Here is a 19,632-nt window from a genome sequence, read left to right as displayed (position 1 = left end):
CAAGTACAATAAGATATCCTAATAAAGTACAATAAGATATGAACAATGACTGAGATAATCAGGAGTTTTTATCAATAAAGAAGTAATAATTTAGTCAGATGAGCCTCAGAAGTATTGCCTTCGCCCTTTTATCCAAAACCAGATGAATCAAAATTGACTGGAAGCTACCTAAAACAAAAAAGATGCTAAGAACTATATGTTTGTTTTCTGATTCACTGCAAGTGTTGCTGCAGCTTTTGTTGGTCCAATGGCACTAAATACAGCAATCAATCAAACAATTATTATCAAATATCTTACTGATCAGAGCTTTATGTGCAGAAGACCGTATTCACAAGAATAATTTGACACTGAAGTTTCCACCAACCAGCCTTCATTAATGACAAGATTTGAGCTACCGACTGGTTACGGCTTCATCTATTTCATCGTCATAATGTTCAAGACTTGGTTATTATGATTATCAAATGGCCAATAGAAGAGGTGATAATACCAAGTAAGCCTCCAGCTACAACCTGTAATCAAGTAAAAAGAAAAGCCTCAATTCTCTTTTGGAATCCTGACTTCTCTTCTCTAGTAGTGGCATAAAAGAGCTACAAATGAATATCCCTCAAGTGTCTTATTCGCTCTTTGAAACCTCCCCAGACAAAAAAACACAAAAAAGTGCCAAGAAATTGCTAAGCATTCGTGAAGCCAGTTATTCAAAGGGCAACCCACAATGTCTATATCATCTCCGGTTCAGCATAATGCCAAAGATGATAGTAAAAAGACAATGATTAGCCAAGCAGCAGTCGTTCAACATCTGTCTTATCATTATACCAGGTTTATCAAGTTTTACTAATCTTTAACAGGCACATGAAGGTCATGGAAGCCAGAATTTGCAGTCAAATAACAATTTTTCATTTTATCTCACAGTTGATTTTTACCGGTTTAATTAATTGTATAAAGGTCAGGTCTAGTCATAAACTACACCGTCTACTTAATGTTGAGAATTGTTGGGAGAGAATCCCACATTAGCTAATTAAGGAGATGATCATGGATTTATAAGTAAAGAATACAACTCCATTGGTATGAGGCCTTTTGGGGAAACAAAAAATAAAGCCGTGAGAGTTTACGTTCAAAGTGGACAATATCATATACCATTGTGGAGGTCGTGATTCCTAACAAGGTATCAGAACCATGCCCTTAACTTAGCCATGTCAATAGAATCCTCAAGTGTCGAACAAAGAAGTTGTGAGCCTCGAGTGTGTAGTCAAGAATGACTCAAGTGTTGAACAAAGAGCGTAATTTGTTTGAGGGCTCCAGAGGAGTTGAGCCTCAATTAAGGGGTGGCTATTCAAGGGCTTCATAAGTCTCAAGGGAGGCTCTATGGTATACTTTGTTCGAAGGGAGGATTGTTGAGTCGTTGGGAGAGAGTCCCACGTTGGCTAATTAAGGGAATGATCACGAGTTTACAAGTAAGGAATACATCTCCATTGGTATGAGGCCTTTTGGAGAAACAAAAAAACAAAGCCGTGAGAGCTTACGCTCAGAGTGGACAATATCATACCATTGTGAAAGCCATGATTCCCAACACTTAATACAATATTAACAAATTGATTAACGTGTCAATTTCATAGACAAGAATCTCCTAATAGACTGCACAATGTCATCTTACCTGGGGAGGGGTGTGACCAAGAAGTTCTCGCAGTGGTCTGCTCTCAGCCAAAGGATGTTCAGCAGGAAGCTCGTAAACAATTTGATTCAAAACCTACAAAATCAAACACAGTCAATGAAAAAAGATAAGCTTAAAGATACAAAACCAATACCCAAATGAGAGCAATTAAGGACTAAAAAAGGAAAAGGAGGAAGGGAGGAAGGGTTGAACAAGGAAGCACAGATGAACCATAGAACCTCTGCTTGGCGTCCAGCTTGTAATCTTACACCAGTTGCATCGTACATTACCTGCCACCAAATTCTCAATGTCATACATCATCTCAGAATGGTTCCAAGATCTTTACAATTTTACTCAAAATGGTATCGAAAAATGAACAGGGAAACCATACAACACAGGCTAAGATCAATGCAACAGCAAAAGCTGAAGCTCCAAAGCCTTCTTGAAGGCCAATGGCTACAGCAAGAGCAGAAACAGTTGAAGAATGAGATGAAGGCATTCCACCAGATCCAATCAGTCTCTTAAAATCCCATCGCCTTTCCTTATACCTGCAATGTTACAAGAGCTTAAAAGACCATAAATTAAAGTCTTGAACAAGAAAAAGGAATCCAAAACCAATAAAAGCTTCTAAAAGTGCTCGTTCATAAAGCTATAAACAAAACACTTTTTCTGATTAGGACGACGGAGGGAGAACAGATCACAGAATCCTATAGTAGATGCAAGAACAGTACACGAACAACTCATAATTAGACGAGCTACACAAATTTAAAGAAACCTAATATTATCTCAGAACAATTGTTTTCGTCATATAGGGTTTGCAATATCAAGCCTCAACGCGACAAACACAGCCCGTAAGAAAGCTCATACGTAATGGGTGAAAAGCAAGAAATGGATCGGATCCGAGTAGCACGATTATAATGGAAAGTTGAAGAACAATACCAAGTAGTGAAGAACTTGATGGACTGGGCGATTGCGAAGGCAACGAGAGCAGAAATGATGGGGAAATTCATGAGAATGGTTGAGGAAAAGGAAGATGTTGGGATTATGAAGAGAAAATTCAAAATCTGGGATTGGAGAAACGAAATCAATGAGGAAGAGGGAAGATTTGATGTTATGCGGAGAGATGGTTAGTTGGTGAAGGAGGCAAAACGGAGGGAATGGGACAGCTTCGGTTCCATAGCCTGATTTCTTCTCAATGTTCTTATTCTTCAATTAAACCAACGCTTTTTTTTTTTTTTTTTTTTTTTTTTCCTTCCAATTTCCAATTGGATCTCTACAAACTGAATTATTGACTCAATATTCTGTTTCTAAGAATATACTTTTTTTTATCCCATAATTTTTATTCATATTAAATTTTCGTCCTTATAATTTTATAAACTCTTTTAAAATATTCTTTAATTATAAAACTATGTATGAAATAATTCTAACCTTAATTAAATTATAGCCTTTTCGAGACATTTCAAGTCTTGGCTACAGGTCGTATTAGAAATTTTTCTTTTTATGTTTACGAATTATATTTATTATGCATTTAAAATTAAGGGTGTTCGTCCTATGCATCTGCTTTGGTTATTTAATATCCTAATTTTTCTTTTCGTATTATTTTGCTTACTATATGCTGTAGCATTATAAACATTATTATTACTCTTACTTCTGTCGGGATAAATCTGATCCTTTCCCCTGTTCCCGACTACGTATATGGAATATTTTAAGAGGTCAACATCTTTATTAGTCGCAGGGTTAGAGAAAAGAATAGGGAAGGTGATTTCACTATATTTCTGACCCTTTCCCGTGTTCCCGCCTATGGAATATTTTAAAAGGTAACATCTTTATTAGCCACCGGGTTAGAAGAAAGAATAGGGAAAGAATAGGGTTAGATTGAGTTTGAACATTTTTTAGACTCAAGTCTGTTATCAAAATAGTTTTTTTTTTTTTTTTTTTTTTTTTTCTTCAACTAAAATGGTCTCTAATAAAAGTAAAATGTTAGTAAAATATATGTTTATTTACTTTCAATATATTTTTATAATATGAATTTAAATAAAAATAAAATAAATATATGCACAGTAATTTTTAAAATTAACAATAAATTTGGATGGATTTTATTCGACTAAACGAATCTAGTTGAAGCAAAATGAACCTCCATAGAATTTTTATTTATTTGAATCCGACCGAAACGAAATTGATTTGGGTCATCAAAATTTTTAAACACACCTATTAAATTATTATTATTATTTTTTTTTTTGTAAACACCATAAAACAAAACAAATAAATTAACATAACTCGTAAATATATTTTTTCTAACTTGAACCAAACTCATATATTATCAACCAAAAGATTCATGCTGACTAAAAGAATAATTTATCTTAAAATTAAAAAAAAAAAAAAAAAAAAAAAAAAAACAACAGAGATTTGGATAAATTCTAAAATTCAAGGATTATAAAATAATAAAAAGAATAATGAAAAAAGGCATAATTATTCCTAGTTTTTTAATTCTTCTTTTTTTTTTTTTACTTTACTTGTGGGATAAGTTACACTAGTTGCAGGAAGTACAGATGAGCAAGGCAAATGGGGCTTAGTAATCAATAAATCTGTACAAAAACCAACAGAAAACTTGATGAACTCCATCCCTTGTGATTCCAATATGTTCTCCTGCAAACACCAATTAATTCACAACTGACAGAAAGTTAAGAAAAATCTATGAAAGTCTGTCAGTGATTCAGTTAATCTACCTTTCTTGACATCGATCTTGTTTGTCCTCCTCTTGATCATTAGGCTCGGCGGACAACAAAATGGACCATCTGCTTCTTAACTACTTGAGTGGTAATCATGGCAATGGTAGATTGATGAGAATGAGATGACCATGTTTTGAATCACCCAACTGCTATGCCTGTGGATCTAGATGCTCAACAACAGTTTTGAAAAAGATCTATCTGTTCATGTATAGCTAGGACACGACGTCCTTCCCGACAAAATTTAAGAGCTCTAACGTAGCTGCTTCCATTATTACCGAGAAATCGACCTGTGTATACCTTCCCCTGTCATCCCAAATGTGCTTACAATCAGATTGGTTGCTTATATTTCAGGCAAATTATGAATTTTCAATGTTTTACTAAGGTGACAGACTTTCTTTCTTCCTACAAGTTTAGACAAATTCATATTTGGCATGGTGAGCGTGATCTAAAGGTGGTTCGTCAGCTAAGTATTTGCTAATGGTGATGTACGAGAATTTGATTGAAACTAAAAGGAAATCTGGTTACCAGAAATGAGTTCTTGACCATATTGTTGAAGGATAAGCGGGGCTCGAAATGCCATGCATAATCCTTGCAACGGCCCTGGGAGTGAACTTAGCCTGTGAGTTGCTCTGCAAAAAGACCTGTTACAGCAAAAAGTATAACCTTTTTCAACATAGCTGAGCCTTGACCCGTTGAAAATGATCTCATTAAGCATTTGTATAGCCCTCACTTTTATATCTGCTCGGAGGAATGGGCTGCACATTAATAATATTGATGTTAGTACGATTATATACCTCATGTACGTAGTAAATGAACAAGAACAAGAATTAATAGTATTGCATGAATAATCTACTTATGAGATCACACATCAGTTGGAAAGAAGAACGAAACATTTTTTATAAGGGTGTGAAAACCTCTCTTCCTAGCAAATGCGATTTAAAAACCTTGAGGGGAAGTCCGAAAGGGAAAGCCCAAAGAGGATAATATCTGCTAGCGATGGGCTTAGGCCGTTACAAATGATATCAGAGCCAGACACCGAGCGATGTGCCAGCAAGGAGGCTAAACTTCAAAGGGGGGTGGCACGGGATGGTGTGCCAGCAAAGACGTTGGGCCCTTACATGGGACGGTGTGCCAGCAAGAATGTTGTGGATTGAGGGGTCTCACATCGATTGGAGAAGGGAACGAGTGTCCGCGAGGACGCTGGGCTCTGAAGGAAGGTGGACTATGAGATCCCCCATCTGTTATCTAACATATGCGTTTTAAAAATCTTAAGGAGAAGCTCGAAAGGAAAAACCCAAAGAGGATAATATATACTAGTGGTGGGCTTGGGTCGTTACACTACTGGTCAAATCTCTTCTCATTTCTTCTAACTGTATATCAGAAATAGTGACTGTACATACCTGCTCGGGTTCATTTTATTTGGAATATCATAATTATCACCCTCCTGGAAATAAGAACAAATCTTTCCTTCTAAGCATGGTGTTTGCTCATAGTTAAAGCAGCCCTGAGTCTTCTTTTCACACAAATTCACAGCCGAAGTCACCGCATCAAACATGGCGTCCAGTTTCCTAACCTGAAAACAAAAACAACCCCTAGACATGTCGGTTTGATTTAAAGAAAAACATACAACATCCTCCCGAATGTTGATCTACGAGGGGACACTCACGAGTAGATGAGCTAGCTTGCACGTAAATTACCCAGTCAGAACAACAGAGCTAACAAAAATTTTGGTGCTTTGGGTGAATAAATACAAATCAGCAGACGTAATGAACCAATTCTTTCAAGTTTTCTTGAATGAAAAATAGGTGCAAGTGAATCAAAACTTTAGTGGATGAGAAGTATAGATCAAAAAAAGGCTCCACAATTACAAGTTTTGTGGTAGTATCACGGCCATCTGTTATGGTATTATAAATAGATTCACAAATGCATAGTAAAGTCAGAATCAACAACCTTACTAGTCTGAATCTCGGCTAACCATTTTCTAAGATGCGCTGACAGAGAACAAAAATCTTCAGGATATTTCAAAATTGTATAACAGTACGCCAGATCCTTCATTTCGTATGTGATTTCTCCCTTCAACTAAAAGAGTATAAGAAAGAAACTTTGTTACATAAAAGAAATAGAAGATAATAGAGACAAAATTACAAAAGCAAAAGAATATAACACATGATATAACTTCTCAATAACTTTTTAGATCGCTCGACATATCGCCAAAAATCTTCTCTAGGATTATTGAAACCAAAGTTGCATGCTACATCCGTTTAAAATCGACGAACAATTAGTCTAACGTCTTTCTAAATTATATTCATGCATGCAACTGCATAGATAAAATTGAAAAAGGGCCTATTTTTAACATGCATTCATTCATCTTCAATTCTTCAAATTGAATATTTATATATCAATCAAAGTTGATAAACACTGATACATTGAGTAGTTGAGAGTAACTAAATTTTAAAATGCAAGGTTATATTGGAATAAAGCTTAAACAATAACTGTTGTAAATATGGAATGAAAAGAAAATAAAGGAGATGTTGAGTTTTCCATTTAAAATCATCCGAACCTTGAGATTTTGCAAATGATTTGAGAGACTGGTAGCTGAAATCCCAATGCTATTGACCACCGTGAGCATGTCAAAAACATGCCGCCCTTGCTTAGTTTCAGACCTAAAGTTCCCAAGTTTAATAGCCTGATACGAAAAGCAATTTTTTTTCTCCCAATAGTGCATAGTATTAGATTGGTCGAGATCAAAACTAGGTACTCACTTCTTCAAAATTTCAGCAACAATGATATCTTTGTCAGCAAGCATCGCTGGTGAAGTCTGCACCGAACACAGAATACGCAAAATCATCAAGCACCAAGAAACGAACCTATCCTAACCCTTTCACCAAATATTGACTGCAACATATCATGAATATTTACATTTTTCAAATGCATGACACAAGTAGATGGATCAATATATGCTGAGATACTGAACATCTATCAGGAATGATACCATTAATTTAGTAAAAGGCTGTAGGAACTATAATAGCCATAGTCATGAAGCAATCAAAATTTAATTAAGCTTTCATAGTCAGAAAGTAAGAGAGAAAAGAATCATTGAAGATCAACCTTATGAAAATTCAAAGTGCAAGTCACATTTAACTGAGGAAGTAAGCGCAAATATTGCATTTCTCCGAGCTCCAAGTATGTTAGAATTGTAATCATCACCTGTCGGAGATCAAACCAAGTGAGAACACAACTTCTCCTAAAAAAAATAATGGATAAGTTCGGTAAGGAGGTTCCATTTTCACTAAAAAAAATTCCAGCAGTTAAAAGATCTCCATGGCTTCTATATTTACATCATCATTATATTACTTGATAAATTTCTAAAGCAATGAACATGTGGAAGAATATGTAGGGATGAAAAAGTTGCATACAAGGACTTAATACACGGTAATGGAAGAACAGTAGAGTGATTTAAGTTGAGATGGCTTCTGACTTTTCAAAAAGTTTATATGTTTTGCTCACCAACTAAAACTCTGACTTGAATTACGCATAAGAATCTACTTCTAGAATTTAGTTGCTTTTCAGCATCCTACAATTTGCTTTGGTTCCTTAAGTTGATGGGAGAGTTAGAATCCTTCCCGCAAAAGAATTGGCGTGGTTCTACTCCCTTTCTTGATTTTTTTCTCTTAATTGAGCCATGTTTCTCCAAATTGTAAGTAGTGCTGTTACATCAATTCTTCCTTACAGATTAATGGAGTTTCTAACTAACAAAAGATTTCCATGATGGTAGATTTTCCTAATACTTCTTGCAAACACCACAGCCAATGTATATTCATTTGAAATTGTGACTATATCCATAGGCGATAATAACAGTTAAGTTTGTCACCTCAATGCTCCAAAGTAAAAAAATTAGATAGTTGCAAAAACAGTGGAAGAAAGTGACCTCTTCCTTCATATCAAATTTACGAGATGCAGGATCTTTGACCATTGAATACACTTTTCCACACTTATTTTCAGAGAACACTTCACTGATGAATTTGTTTATATTGTATTCATCAACTCCATCACTGTTCATACAATACTTCAAATCAGTTCCAGAATATATAATCCTTGAATAGCTAACAAAACGAGAAATTTTATATCACATGACCTGTGCATAAGACTTCGAAGCTTGAAATATGTGTCATTGTCAAGAAATAGATGACAGTAGGATAATCTACCATCACGGCCTGCACGCCCTATCTCCTGCAATAAGTGTACTATTAATCTATATAGAATGTTCATAACATACATGTCATATTAGAAAATGAACAATATTAGAAGAAGCTACCGACTTGAATATATTCCTCCAAGCTTTCCGGCATGCTATAATGGATTACCTGAAACAATTTAACTTTACTTTTTTACTGTTTAGATATCATCGTTCATATAGTACAAATATTCCAAAACCAATAAAAGCTAAATTTGTGCCTCGAACATTTATCTCATGTACAATGTGGTCCACCTAAGTGATTTCACGTTATTGTAATCCTCCACAGCTAACTATTTATTACATTACATGCACAAGGATGTGGCATTGATGTATTCAACTGACTTCAAAATTAGATCTCGCACTCCTTTTTGAAACAAATAAAAAATCAAGCACATGCTTTAAAAAAAAAAAGAAAAAATCTAACATTCCTGACATGGAGCATCTTTAGAGAGATGAGCGGATCCGATACAGAAAGATGTTCATACTACTCTTACATTGCTAGTCAACCATTTCAATACATCAGGAATATCCTCACACAAATAAGGAATAAAACAATTTGAAAATGCTCTCTAGATTCTTACAGCGCCAACGTCCCTCTTGTTAAGTCCCATGCCAAAAGCCACAGTAGCAACAACCTTTAGAAAAAGTGTCAGTCAATGCATTGAGATAGGAAATAATTATTCATAACATTTATATACATACATTCACACAAATAATAGAAGAATATGGTATCTCACCACTCTAATCTTGTTTGAACAAAAATTGTCCTGTATGTGTTTGCGATCTTTAGCAGGAAGACCACTGTGATAACTCTAATTAGCAAAATAGGAAGCAACCGATCAGATTTACTTTTCAAATACCCCAAAAAGGTAATAGTAGTTCTTATTCATAAGCTAGCTAAGATGCAGAAGTAACCTTTGCAGAGATGCCATTATCACACAAGTATCTGCTTACCGAGTCAGTTTCCAACTGCAGCATCAGAGCAGAGAAGCAGTCATGGCTAACTAAAAGTTACAAAATTTATCTAGACGATTAATGAAAATTGAGAAACACTATCAGGTCACTGTGCAAAATGATGAACAAACAACTACAGATCAGCTAAGGGTTCAACCAAACTTTCCTCTGCAAAAATACTTAATTACGTAGGAACGAAACAGTTCAAAGTTAATGACAAAATTGGCCCATTCAGAAAATGAAATAAATGGGAAAAGACATAATAATGTTAATTTGAGCGTTTCATTCCACACTCACTCAAAAGACAGCTACAGACCTAGAGGGTGAGCTTAAGCTTCATTCAAACTTCTATGTATTATGATAATAAATTACTGACAGAAACAAACCTGAAACTTGCAGTAGATAATAATGCTCCGAACTTCAGCTATGGGAGAAGACTTGATTAGCTTAAGTAGATCTTTCACTCTTATTTTCAGCACATCACCAAATCAAATTGAAACATTGAAAGTGTTAATTAAAAGGATCCATATGATAAAATTAAAGTGGTTAAGAAGGAGAAAAATCAACTCTCAAGATTTAATACTTGCCTGTTTGTACTCATTGATACTGACAATTGTAGATTTGTCCTTACTGTAGTCTTCAGAATGAGATTATCTGAAGGAATTTCTAACGCAGTCATAATTGCTTGCATAGTTGAAGTAGTTGCCGTTGCGGTCATTGCAAGAATGCAGTTAATGTTGAGTTGAGCTCGAAGTAGAGATGCTCTAAGCCTCATATATGAAGGTCGAAAATTGTGTGACCTGGTCATATCAAATTGAATAACTTAGACTAGTTCATTCATGCCATAGCAAATGCTGAAAGCCAGAGGTCTCATAAGTGGAGTGTCTAAATAAGAAAATGATGCCGATCACGGTTCAAATTGGGAATCAACTTGCCATTCAGATATGCAGTGAGCTTCATCCACCACAAGAAGAGATACCACTAAGCCGCTAGAAAACATTGACAGAAAATCTGGGTTCTGAAACCTTTCAGGTGAAACAAAGAGCACCTGAAAATACATATAAGAACTTAACCACGCCATGACTGATGACATTCCAACTATAAAGGATTCTTGGGAGGGAGTCCCACGTTGGCTAATTTAGAGAATGATCATGGGTTTATAAGTAAGGAATACATCTCCATTGGTACGAGGCCTTTTGGGAAAGCCCAAAGCAAAGTCATGAGAGCTTATGCTCAAAGTGGACAATATCATACCATTGTGGAGAGTCGTGATTTCTAACACTCATCCGAATAATACTTGTAACATTTAAATGCAAGATAACGAATCAATGCAGTTGTTCTCACGATAATGTTTTGCAATAGATAGAGAAAAGTATGGGAATTTTCCCATTCATGTACCTTCATCGACCCTTGGATAAGCAGCCTCACTATTTCAGATACTTGATCAGGCCTCTACAAATACACAAGAACGATCAAGTAAAGTTTCACACTCTTTCACACTGTCATCATACAAAAGCAAAAACGTTTAAAAAGCTTGATAGAGAAATAGAGCAGCGACTACCTGACTGCTGCATAATAAACCACCCTGAATTACAGGCGGCAATTGTTTTACCTGATCTATCATTAATGCCACCAAAGGACTAACAACAACGGTTATCCCAGGTAGAACCATTGCCGGTATTTGATAACAAATTGATTTACCGGCACCGGTGGGCAAAACAACCATCGTTGATTTCCCGGCCAGCACCATTTTGATAGTCTCTAACTGCCCTTCTTGGAAAGAATCATACCCATAAGCTAATTTCAACAACTTTACCAAGTTATCATCAGATGGGTCATTTCGCACATTGGATATAGTCTCTTCAATGGAAACGGGATCAAATTTCGCTCCTCCATTGCCCTGCTTCTGTGGATGTTGCGTTGTTTCTGTAACCAAACCATCTTCATCGCAGAAACTAGCCGTCTCGTTGCAATCTTCATTTCTTGAGTCCATCTTAGTCCTTCGATGGGACCGGTAACTACTCCGCTCGCCGTACTTTCTCCGGTTGAATTTCTTAATAAATTTTCGCTTTCTACCATTCAAGTTAAGTTTCACAAAGTTGCCTTCACCTCCACATTTGCGCACTTTGACTGGCGGAGCATGAACGTGGGCTCCAATCAAGTTAGGATATTTCCTAACGAGTTTCACCGGATTCCCGGGACTAAACAAATTATCTTTTGATCCCCAATCAGCCGTTGAACAACTAGCGACCTCAGTCTCAGCATTGTTCTGCTGGCTCGGCTCCGATAAAGACCGATTTTCCTCGGAAGTCTCAAAATTAAGACAGGATCCACGGAATTTCAAGAACGATGAGGATTTTGAAAAGAACCCGGCTGGAAGCATCTCGATAGATTCAGAGGACGAAACTCCACGACTCTGATCCGAAGCCCGACGGATTTGATATGGCAGAGTTGGAAGGGGAGTCCAGTCGGGAAGCGATTCTTCCTCGGAGGGCTTCGTATCAGGCGGTGGAGACGGCTTAGCAACTCTGGAAGAGTGCTTTCCAGGTTTCGACCTGGTACGCGCCAGAGAAGAAGTGGCTTTACTGAACTTCCACTTAGCATTGGAAGCTGACGTGAACGGAGTAACTGAAGAAGACGGCGGCGGCGGATTTGAATCTCTGGGAGGAGTGGCGGAGATGTGAGAAGCATCTGAATCTGAGTCTGAATCGGAATTCATGTCGGGTAATGGCGACGGAAAATTGGAGGGAGAGCAACGGATGAAGATGTGTCGAAGGTTTCCTATTTTGCCCGATATCAGTTTTCCCGCCAAATGCTATTGTATCTTCATTGGGCCGGCCCACCTTACGTGCTTCAACTTCGGGCCCAGGCCCACCTTTTTCGTTGCTTCAACTTCGGGCCCAGGCCCACTATGGTTTAAAAAGAACACGAGATTATTTTTGGGATAACCATACAAGTATTTCAAATGGTACAAGTTTCTTAAATTTTTTTTTGTTTTTTTTTGTTTTTTTTTTTTTTTTGTTGTTCTAGCGTTCTTTAAAATTTTATAGATCTAGTAGAGTATTTTTTTAGACATAAAATTCAATTATATAACGAATAAATGTTGTTTCAAGATTATCTCACTCGTCTATGACAGTCCCGTTGTCTTCATGGCCATCGCTGCAATTCTTCACGCCCCCAACATGGGAGATTTCGCCACTTTAAACACTGGTGCCTTGTTCTTAAGTATAACGTATAGCTTATTTTTTTATGGATCTTTTTCATTACGTACCGTTTTATCCACGTAACTTCATTTGCATCTTCACAATTTGTTAATTGAATTCGATACAGACCATCTTTATCAGGCATTGGATTATCTGCTATTTGGCTCAATAATTAAAACAAAACGCGACGGGCATGATGCACAAAAGACCCGGGTTGCAAAACAAATTGCCATGTTCTCTCTTCAACTGCAGCTGCCATATGGGAACAATATGGGAAATTTTTCCAACCTTTTCCTCGACATGCCACTACTTGGTTCATCGTGGGGCTGTGGCGATTCTTGTCCTTTTGGTGCTTTCGGAGTCGAGCAGTGGATGTCAAAATGTTTGGACCCTTTTTGAAAATATAAATATAATTGACTAATATGATGCAATTCAAACGAAAAAAAAGTTTACTTTGTTGAAAGATCTATCTTATAACGAATGTCCTTGGGCTTTCCCTTACAGACTTCCCATCAAGACTTTAAAACGCGTCTGCTAGGTTAGGTTTCCACATTCTGAGTCCTTACAAGGAGTGTTTTGTTCTCCTTCCTAACCAATATGTGGGACATCACAATCCACCCTCTTCGGGGCCTAGCGGTTTCCACACCCTTACAAAGAGTGCTTTGTTCTCCACCCAACCAATATGTGGGACATCACAATCCACCTCCCATTCAGGGCCCAGCGTTCTTGTTGGCACTCATTCCTTTCTCCAACCGATGTGGGACCCCCACCAAATCACCCCCTTTGGGGCCCAACGTCCTTACTGGCACACCACCTCGTGTCTACCCCCCTTCGGGAAACAACGAGAAGGTTGGCACATCGTCCGATATCTAGCTTTGATACCATTTGTAACGACCCAAGCCCACCGCTAACAGATATTGTCCTCTTTAAACTTTCTCTTACAGGCTTCCCCTCAATGTTTTAAAATGCGGCTGCTAAGAGAAGGTTTTCACACCCTTATAAAGAGTGTTATGTTCTCCTCCCTAATCAATATGGGACATCACATATCTCATATCTAGTTCTACACGGTTTCACTCTTCAAAAACTCCGAATCATTCTTCAGGTCACAAAAGGGTTGGCACTAAGTTTGAGGACTTTAAGCTGGGAGAATTTTATGTTCGCAGTGCGGCTTGGATTTCATGGATGGGTGTAATTGGAACTGCCATTTTTGTTTGTATCGGTGTAGAAAGCATGGGAAAGCAATGTGAATATAGTTTAGATGGGAAGGTGGATCATTTCTAGTAATGACTCTTTAACTCTTTCTAAGTTTGTTCTTTCTTTCTGTCTTTTAGTATTACAATTCCAACACGAGCAAAGATACAGATTTACGATCTCTAAAATAGCTACTAAAGCATGAAAAATACACGCTCTGCTCCCCTCTTTCACAACGAATTCTGGTTCATGGTTTCTCTTGACTATATGGTTCATCCGGGAGAGAGATCGAAAGAAACGATTGCTTAATTACAGTATTGATTTCGGACTCGAATCGAGATGCTCTAGCACTGCTTCCTAAGAGCATATACTCTATAGTGTATCTTAGTACAACCAATCGTAGTTTACCTGTAATTTAAGCGCCGTGTTGAAACTGAAACTGGGCGAGATTTGGCATGGAACAGAGAAGGTAAGTCGTTACGTCCACCGTTCATATGCTGACAACTGCAGCGTTTATCTTGTCAGGCGTACCGAAGTATTTAAGCTCTACAAAAGTACCTCCTCCTTCACCCTTGGCCAATCTTCCTGGATTCACACACACGCAGTTCGCTCGTTCTTCATCCGCACGTCCCTCACCAAGAGATATAACCTGACAAAGTTGGGAAGTCATTGAAGCTCTTAATAATATGTACGTTTTATTTGCTTACAGGCAGGAATATGAGGTTGAGCTTCAGTCGTCGTTCTATGTTTACTTTCCTCTTTAACGTCGTTTCGACAATAAATAAATCGATGTATGATAATAAAAGGTAAAAATGACTAATACGTAAAATTAATGTGGACGAACACTTACCTTCACAAAGTGTTTCATGTCGGATGGAAGAATGAGAATATCGGGTATTACAGAGATGTCGAGAGCTTTTGGGGCAAGCGAAAAGTCGAGTGGCACTCCTTCAGCCGGGGGGTATAGAGGATAAAAGCTGTTGTGCATTGTCAACAAGTGAAACAAGAGAACCGTAAGTAAGATAAACACAATATTAATACATTGGATTATCCATCCGACATTGTTATGGCTAACACAAGACATGCCTGCGCTGCCGGAGGATATGACTTGCAAGTGTGCTCAGACGGTCGTTGGCTGTTCCCTTTGTTAGATTTCTTGATAGCTCTTCTCCACTAAGGTGTCTGAGGATATCCATGGTGCAGCAGGCTATCTTTGCCTGAAATCCATTATCGACGGAAACATCAGAATTCATTCTGTATCAATATATATATATCAGATATCAGTTTTGTATGCTTGAAAATTTACAATTATTTCATCGTCGAGTGTTTGCAATGATGAAGAAAACTAGGTAGTCTAGGTTTCAACAAATCAAGGCGTCAATATTGAAGCTATTCCCAACTCTGGTGCAGGGGCGTTAGATTAGCTAAAACAAGCTTGACCGAGTTCACAGAAAACTATGACATAGTTTATAATTATTATTATTACTACTCAAGAATATTACATTATATGTGGGTGGGGGAATAATGTATTTGTTCATAGTTCAGAACACTGTTATATTTCCTATCAATCTTTCTCCATCCAATTAAGACGATAGAATAAAAATCAAATTAAGTGCAGGAATTCAGTTAGCAAATCAAAAGGATTTTCCCATATGCATTGGGTTCTTTTTCCCCTATCAGAATTCAAAAGAGATGGGAAAGAATAGAGAAACGGACCCCATGGCTATTATACTTATTTTCAACAAAAATGTTCGAAAAGACTCTCCATTTCACCTTTTTAGATGAGAATAAAGTGCTAAGAAATTATCTCATGGTATAAACTTGGTAAGTGCATGTGAGGATACCCTGAATGAATTCATCATTTGTAAGAAATAGAATTTCAATGGACTCTAAAAGCCAAGAGGGTCCTAGTTGGATCAACCTTTTTTTTTTTCTTTTTTTTGCTTTGTTAAATGTTGATGTTTTTTTGTTTTTACAATGGAGCATCCAGCTCTCATATTTTCCTATCTTTCTTTCATTTTATAGTGTATTAAAACAGCCAGCTACTAATTGATAACCGGTGATTGAGAACTTTAAACTTCCAGTATAGGAAAGTCTTGATGAAAACGATAAATTAATAGAAAGCTCATTTGGGAACTCAAAGATGTATCCATGTTTTACCTGATTTGCTTCCAAAATGCCTGGGTTCGGGAGACTAGATATCTGATCCAAAACCAAGGCAGTTCAGCAGTAAGCATTACTCAAGATAATGAAACTCCATAAAATTTAGAGGAAACTCAAAGCATAAGAATAAATTACCTGAAGTCTAAGATCAGATGGAATGTCAAAAGCAGGCTGCAGAACAAGGTGATCTTTAATAATTTATTCATTTAAAAACTGATAGATCTGCCTCAACAATTTATACCTGAGGAAAAACAAAGTCGTGGTTAGCATCCCTAATAGATGGCATCAAAAGTACACGTGCATCAGGACCCATGTGTTCTACATAATCTTGCACCTGAACAAAATAAAACCAAAATTAAAAGATACAAAAAACATAAAAATTATTTCAAAGTCAAGTATACCATGTTAATTATTACCCTTCTGAGAACTTCAAAGTTGAAAATTTCCTCAAAGCTCATCTCTACCGTGCCTCTCTTGATATCAGAATGTTCGGAATCAACAAATGGCCCAAGCTAAAACAACATAAAATGTCAACGACAAGAAGTTCTATTGATAGCTTATTTCATAAAATCAAAAGAACGAATGAGTATTTACCAATATTAGTAGCTGAGGAGGCTTTCTTTTTGCATATGCTAGTAACTCTGTCAAAGGCTCAAACAATATGTTGTCTGTCGTTGTATAGGGGCCTGATGCAATAATCTGTTTAACAATATTTCAAGTATGTATCAATAAATATCAGCTCAGGAATATTAACCTGTTCCAATGTGATATTAACTAGAAACATGCTACAAGAGTTGGGATACAATTTCGACTACTAAGAAAGGTGACTGAAAAAACATCAGGAATATACAAGAACACACACCATTGATAATTCTGACTGTGTAGAAGGTTGATTAATTGGCTGGATATCATGGTCCAAAGCTATCTTCTTTGCTGGAGGAAGAATGGGATCGATAGTGACAGACAAAGGAAATGAATCTACAAGTTTGGATGCTATCAAGCAGTGTCCACTAGGATTATGCCCTTCAATACCTACTACCTGTTCAAATTCAATTCTTCCAGGTGAGGTATAGTTTTTGGTGATATTACAAGTAGTATAGCATTGCATATTGTACCTGGCCAGGGAAGATTGAAAACTGGCTTAAGTTTTGTAATTCTAAACGAACCCGCTGCCCCCCTGAGTGTTCAACACTAAATAAGAACAAAGAAATCTTAAAGTTCAGTAGACAACATAACTACCAGAAATATTTTGTTTGTATTGTTTACTTCAAAAACAGAAACATTGGTGGTAATAGAAAAGCAGAGCACTAAGACAGCATGAAAATAAACAATATATAATTATACCTGCTTTGCAACAAGGTGGACTTATCGTTCAAGTGTCCATCACCATCACAACAAATCATGCCTACTGCAAACATGCTTTTCTGACACAAGATCACACGTTTAGTTTTGTGGTATCATCGAACAAACTAAGCATTTACTCAGACAAAGTCTATCACAATGTGCAGTCATAAAATTGTAGGATAAAACTCAAAACATAAACAGCTAGATGGACTGACTTAGGTTTGAAGAATAAATCCTAAAACCTAAACCACCCTAGATCATAATCAAAATTTTACATGCACTTTAATTTCATAGAGATATCAAGTGAGACCGCAATTAAACTACCTGAGAAGCAACCGTAGGGTCCACTACTTCTTCGTAGAGCCCAGATGCAACAAGAGCTTTTGCATGCTTCATGATTCGGTTTTCTAGTGCATTAAACTATAAAACCAGAAACAAAAACATTTTATAACATGTACTGAAGTCATGCCAGAGAATCAAATCCAATGCTATGATGAATAATGGATACCCTATCTTCAACCCTGTCATACATGAACCTGCAATTTGGTTCAAGTCCAAATCCTGATCCATGGACTGTCAGGGAGCATCCTTGCAGGGGTAGAACCTTCTTGATGATTGCATCTTCATCATTCTCGCAATTATCTTCCAACGCAGCAGTCTCCTTATCAGGCACATTATTAATGCTGAACCTCACAGCAAATTTTTCTGTTCTTTGGCCGAAGGGTGTCACGTGCTTTGAAGGTTTTCCTGAAGAGAACAAGCCTTCATTTGTGTAAGGGGTCAAATCAAATCGATCCTTGTGGAGGCCCTGAGATTTCCCATTTGGAGTTTTAAGAATGTCTTCCTTTGGATCTTCATCCTCATCATTCAAAATCCTTAAAAGAAAAGTCTTTAATTAACATTTTATAATAATACTTAGACATTTGTCAGCCGAGTAGGGAAAGTTACTAAATTTTCAACAAGAGACAAGTACCAACTTAGTGATATCATATGCATAATTTATGAACAGTTATTATTTGCTATTTCTGTTATGACAGTAGATGGCACTCCGTTACAATGCCTTAAGCCTTGTAAAATGCCTGTTTATACCAGGACTATAAATTTCTTCCGCACTCAAGGAAATATCTGTTTCACAGTTTAGTATAAGTTGTCAAGTGACCCTATCAAAACTGATATAGACAACTCTCATTACCACTATGCCCTTGGGGGAAGGTAACAAAGTCAACTATCCATGACGACAAATTGCAACTAGTAAGTCACACTTCAGAAAATTGTTAAGCAGCCAAGTATGTTTAATGACAACAAAATAATTGGGTAATGAATTATAGATGATGAGAAGTAAACGGCCTATACCATTCTACGATGTCTGAAATCTATTCTTGCTTATGAGGAAAGCAGAAAAATAAGTAAACATCGAAAAGATTCCATACATGTCCACATCTTTGCTCGAATAAACATGAAGATCTGGTTCCTCTTTAATGATTGCTTCTTTTTGCTCATTCTGTAAATGTTGTAAAAACCCATCCATCTGTGCAATTTGTACAATTGACCCATCTAATTGCCTGGCCAAGAAACAATTAAGTTCAAACTCCTTAGAAATGGAGAAACAGTCACAAAATAAAGAACAAAACCAGAATTCCAGCTTCATTACGAGATAATCTCAGACAATCTAGGAATTTTTAACTGAAGACAAGTCAAGTAGATACTAAACTGTATGTATGGCAACCGGAAAGAAAAAAAAAAAAAAGTTTAAAAGAAACAGTCACCTGTTGAGATAGTAGACTTCCCAGCTAGAAACTATATCCGAAGGCTTTAGACTATAATTAATACAGAACGTAACACCTAACGCAAAAAGATGGAGGAATCGCTGCGCGTCAGTGGTACCCAGTAATGGAGATAAAACAAACAAAAATGAGAATTTGTGCTTACATTTCTTGAGAATCTCTTCCTCTTCATCGAACATGAAACCACTTCTCTTGAACTCTTCACCGATCTCGTCATCCATGGCACTGCCTGTGCTGCGGAATCTTAGGGTTCGAAAAGCTCCCGCGGTTGTTCTTTTGATTTGCCAGAAATTGGAGGGAAATGAGAGCTTCCCTCACTTATACGGGGTCTAAGTCGGTTCGGTTTTTATTAAGAACATAAAAACGGCCCGGTTCGGTC

General features: G+C 37.0%; 3 protein-coding genes across 10 annotated transcripts; all 3 read right to left on the bottom strand.

The window, feature by feature from the left end:
• Positions 1 to 50: 50 nt before the first annotated feature.
• Positions 51 to 2,891, bottom strand: LOC111801673 (uncharacterized). 8 transcript variants are annotated; one of them, XR_015422446.1, is made up of 6 exons: positions 2,588 to 2,890; positions 2,040 to 2,196; positions 1,888 to 1,938; positions 1,652 to 1,744; positions 298 to 414; positions 51 to 168 (listed from the first exon to the last, which is right to left on the bottom strand). XR_015422446.1 is itself a non-coding variant. In XM_087126905.1 (5 exons), exons 2-5 carry the CDS (start codon positions 2,145 to 2,147, stop codon positions 435 to 437), a joined length of 327 nt encoding a protein of 108 aa, XP_086983031.1. In that variant the 5' UTR covers positions 2,148 to 2,213; positions 2,588 to 2,891; the 3' UTR covers positions 51 to 434. The 8 variants fall into 8 exon arrangements, 3 of the variants coding, with proteins under 3 accessions (XP_086983031.1, XP_023541530.1, XP_023541529.1); XR_002816167.2 differs by having other exon boundaries at positions 298 to 509; positions 2,588 to 2,888; XR_015422447.1 differs by having other exon boundaries at positions 51 to 414; positions 1,880 to 1,938; positions 2,588 to 2,889.
• A 1,236-nt stretch (positions 2,892 to 4,127) lies between these two features.
• On the bottom strand, positions 4,128 to 12,344 carry LOC111802739 (DEAD/DEAH box RNA helicase family protein). The gene is made up of 20 exons (XM_023687213.2): positions 11,130 to 12,344; positions 10,967 to 11,020; positions 10,504 to 10,616; positions 10,156 to 10,368; positions 9,955 to 10,033; positions 9,530 to 9,583; positions 9,352 to 9,426; positions 9,196 to 9,249; positions 8,697 to 8,741; positions 8,513 to 8,607; positions 8,306 to 8,429; positions 7,486 to 7,584; positions 7,140 to 7,195; positions 6,938 to 7,040; positions 6,328 to 6,456; positions 5,778 to 5,950; positions 5,108 to 5,132; positions 4,903 to 5,018; positions 4,375 to 4,680; positions 4,128 to 4,294 (listed from the first exon to the last, which is right to left on the bottom strand). The coding sequence occupies exons 1-19, from the start codon at positions 12,285 to 12,287 to the stop codon at positions 4,590 to 4,592; spliced, it is 2,856 nt and encodes a 951-aa protein (XP_023542981.2). The 5' UTR covers positions 12,288 to 12,344; the 3' UTR covers positions 4,128 to 4,294; positions 4,375 to 4,589.
• Positions 12,345 to 14,067: 1,723 nt separating this feature from the next.
• POLA2 (DNA polymerase alpha 2) lies at positions 14,068 to 19,556 on the bottom strand. Its single transcript, XM_023685845.2, has 16 exons — positions 19,399 to 19,556; positions 19,236 to 19,311; positions 18,900 to 19,031; positions 17,978 to 18,344; positions 17,794 to 17,889; positions 17,470 to 17,549; positions 17,241 to 17,316; positions 16,988 to 17,164; positions 16,720 to 16,824; positions 16,542 to 16,637; positions 16,367 to 16,459; positions 16,261 to 16,296; positions 16,123 to 16,164; positions 15,049 to 15,179; positions 14,813 to 14,939; positions 14,068 to 14,611 (listed from the first exon to the last, which is right to left on the bottom strand). Exons 1-16 carry the CDS (start codon positions 19,472 to 19,474, stop codon positions 14,453 to 14,455), a joined length of 1,869 nt encoding a protein of 622 aa, XP_023541613.2. The 5' UTR covers positions 19,475 to 19,556; the 3' UTR covers positions 14,068 to 14,452.
• Between the last annotated feature and the right edge of the window lie 76 nt (positions 19,557 to 19,632).

This window comes from Cucurbita pepo, chromosome 9, assembly GCF_057944985.1.
Source record: "Cucurbita pepo subsp. pepo isolate OVF chromosome 9, ASM5794498v1, whole genome shotgun sequence".
In the NCBI taxonomy this organism is placed as follows: Eukaryota; Viridiplantae; Streptophyta; class Magnoliopsida; order Cucurbitales; family Cucurbitaceae; genus Cucurbita; species Cucurbita pepo.
This window is presented reverse-complemented; position numbering and strand designations above follow the sequence as displayed.

Bases quoted from the DNA above. Each gene is read 5' to 3' on its own strand.
- POLA2 (XM_023685845.2), bottom strand. From the start codon at position 19,474: ATGGATGACGAGATCGGTGAAGAGTTCAAGAGAAGTGGTTTCATGTTC. The intron at 19,312-19,398 runs GTAAGCACAAAT...TTTTTGCGTTAG, and splicing joins GGAAGAGATTCTCAAGAAAT to GTGTTACGTTCTGTATTAAT. The intron at 14,940-15,048 runs GCATGTCTTGTG...AATGCACAACAG, and splicing joins CATATCCTCCGGCAGCGCAG to CTTTTATCCTCTATACCCCC.
- LOC111801673 (XM_023685761.2), bottom strand. From the start codon at position 2,658: ATGAATTTCCCCATCATTTCTGCTCTCGTTGCCTTCGCAATCGCCCAG. The intron at 2,197-2,587 runs GTATTGTTCTTC...GTAACATTGCAG, and splicing joins ATCAAGTTCTTCACTACTTG to GTATAAGGAAAGGCGATGGG. The intron at 1,939-2,039 runs GTATGGTTTCCC...ATTTGGTGGCAG, and splicing joins CATTGATCTTAGCCTGTGTT to GTAATGTACGATGCAACTGG.
- LOC111802739 (XM_023687213.2), bottom strand. From the start codon at position 12,287: ATGAATTCCGATTCAGACTCAGATTCAGATGCTTCTCACATCTCCGCC. The intron at 9,584-9,954 runs GTTTGTTTCTGT...CTGATGCTGCAG, and splicing joins TTATCTACTGCAAGTTTCAG to TTGGAAACTGACTCGGTAAG. The intron at 9,250-9,351 runs GTGAGATACCAT...CTTTTTCTAAAG, and splicing joins GTTCAAACAAGATTAGAGTG to GTTGTTGCTACTGTGGCTTT.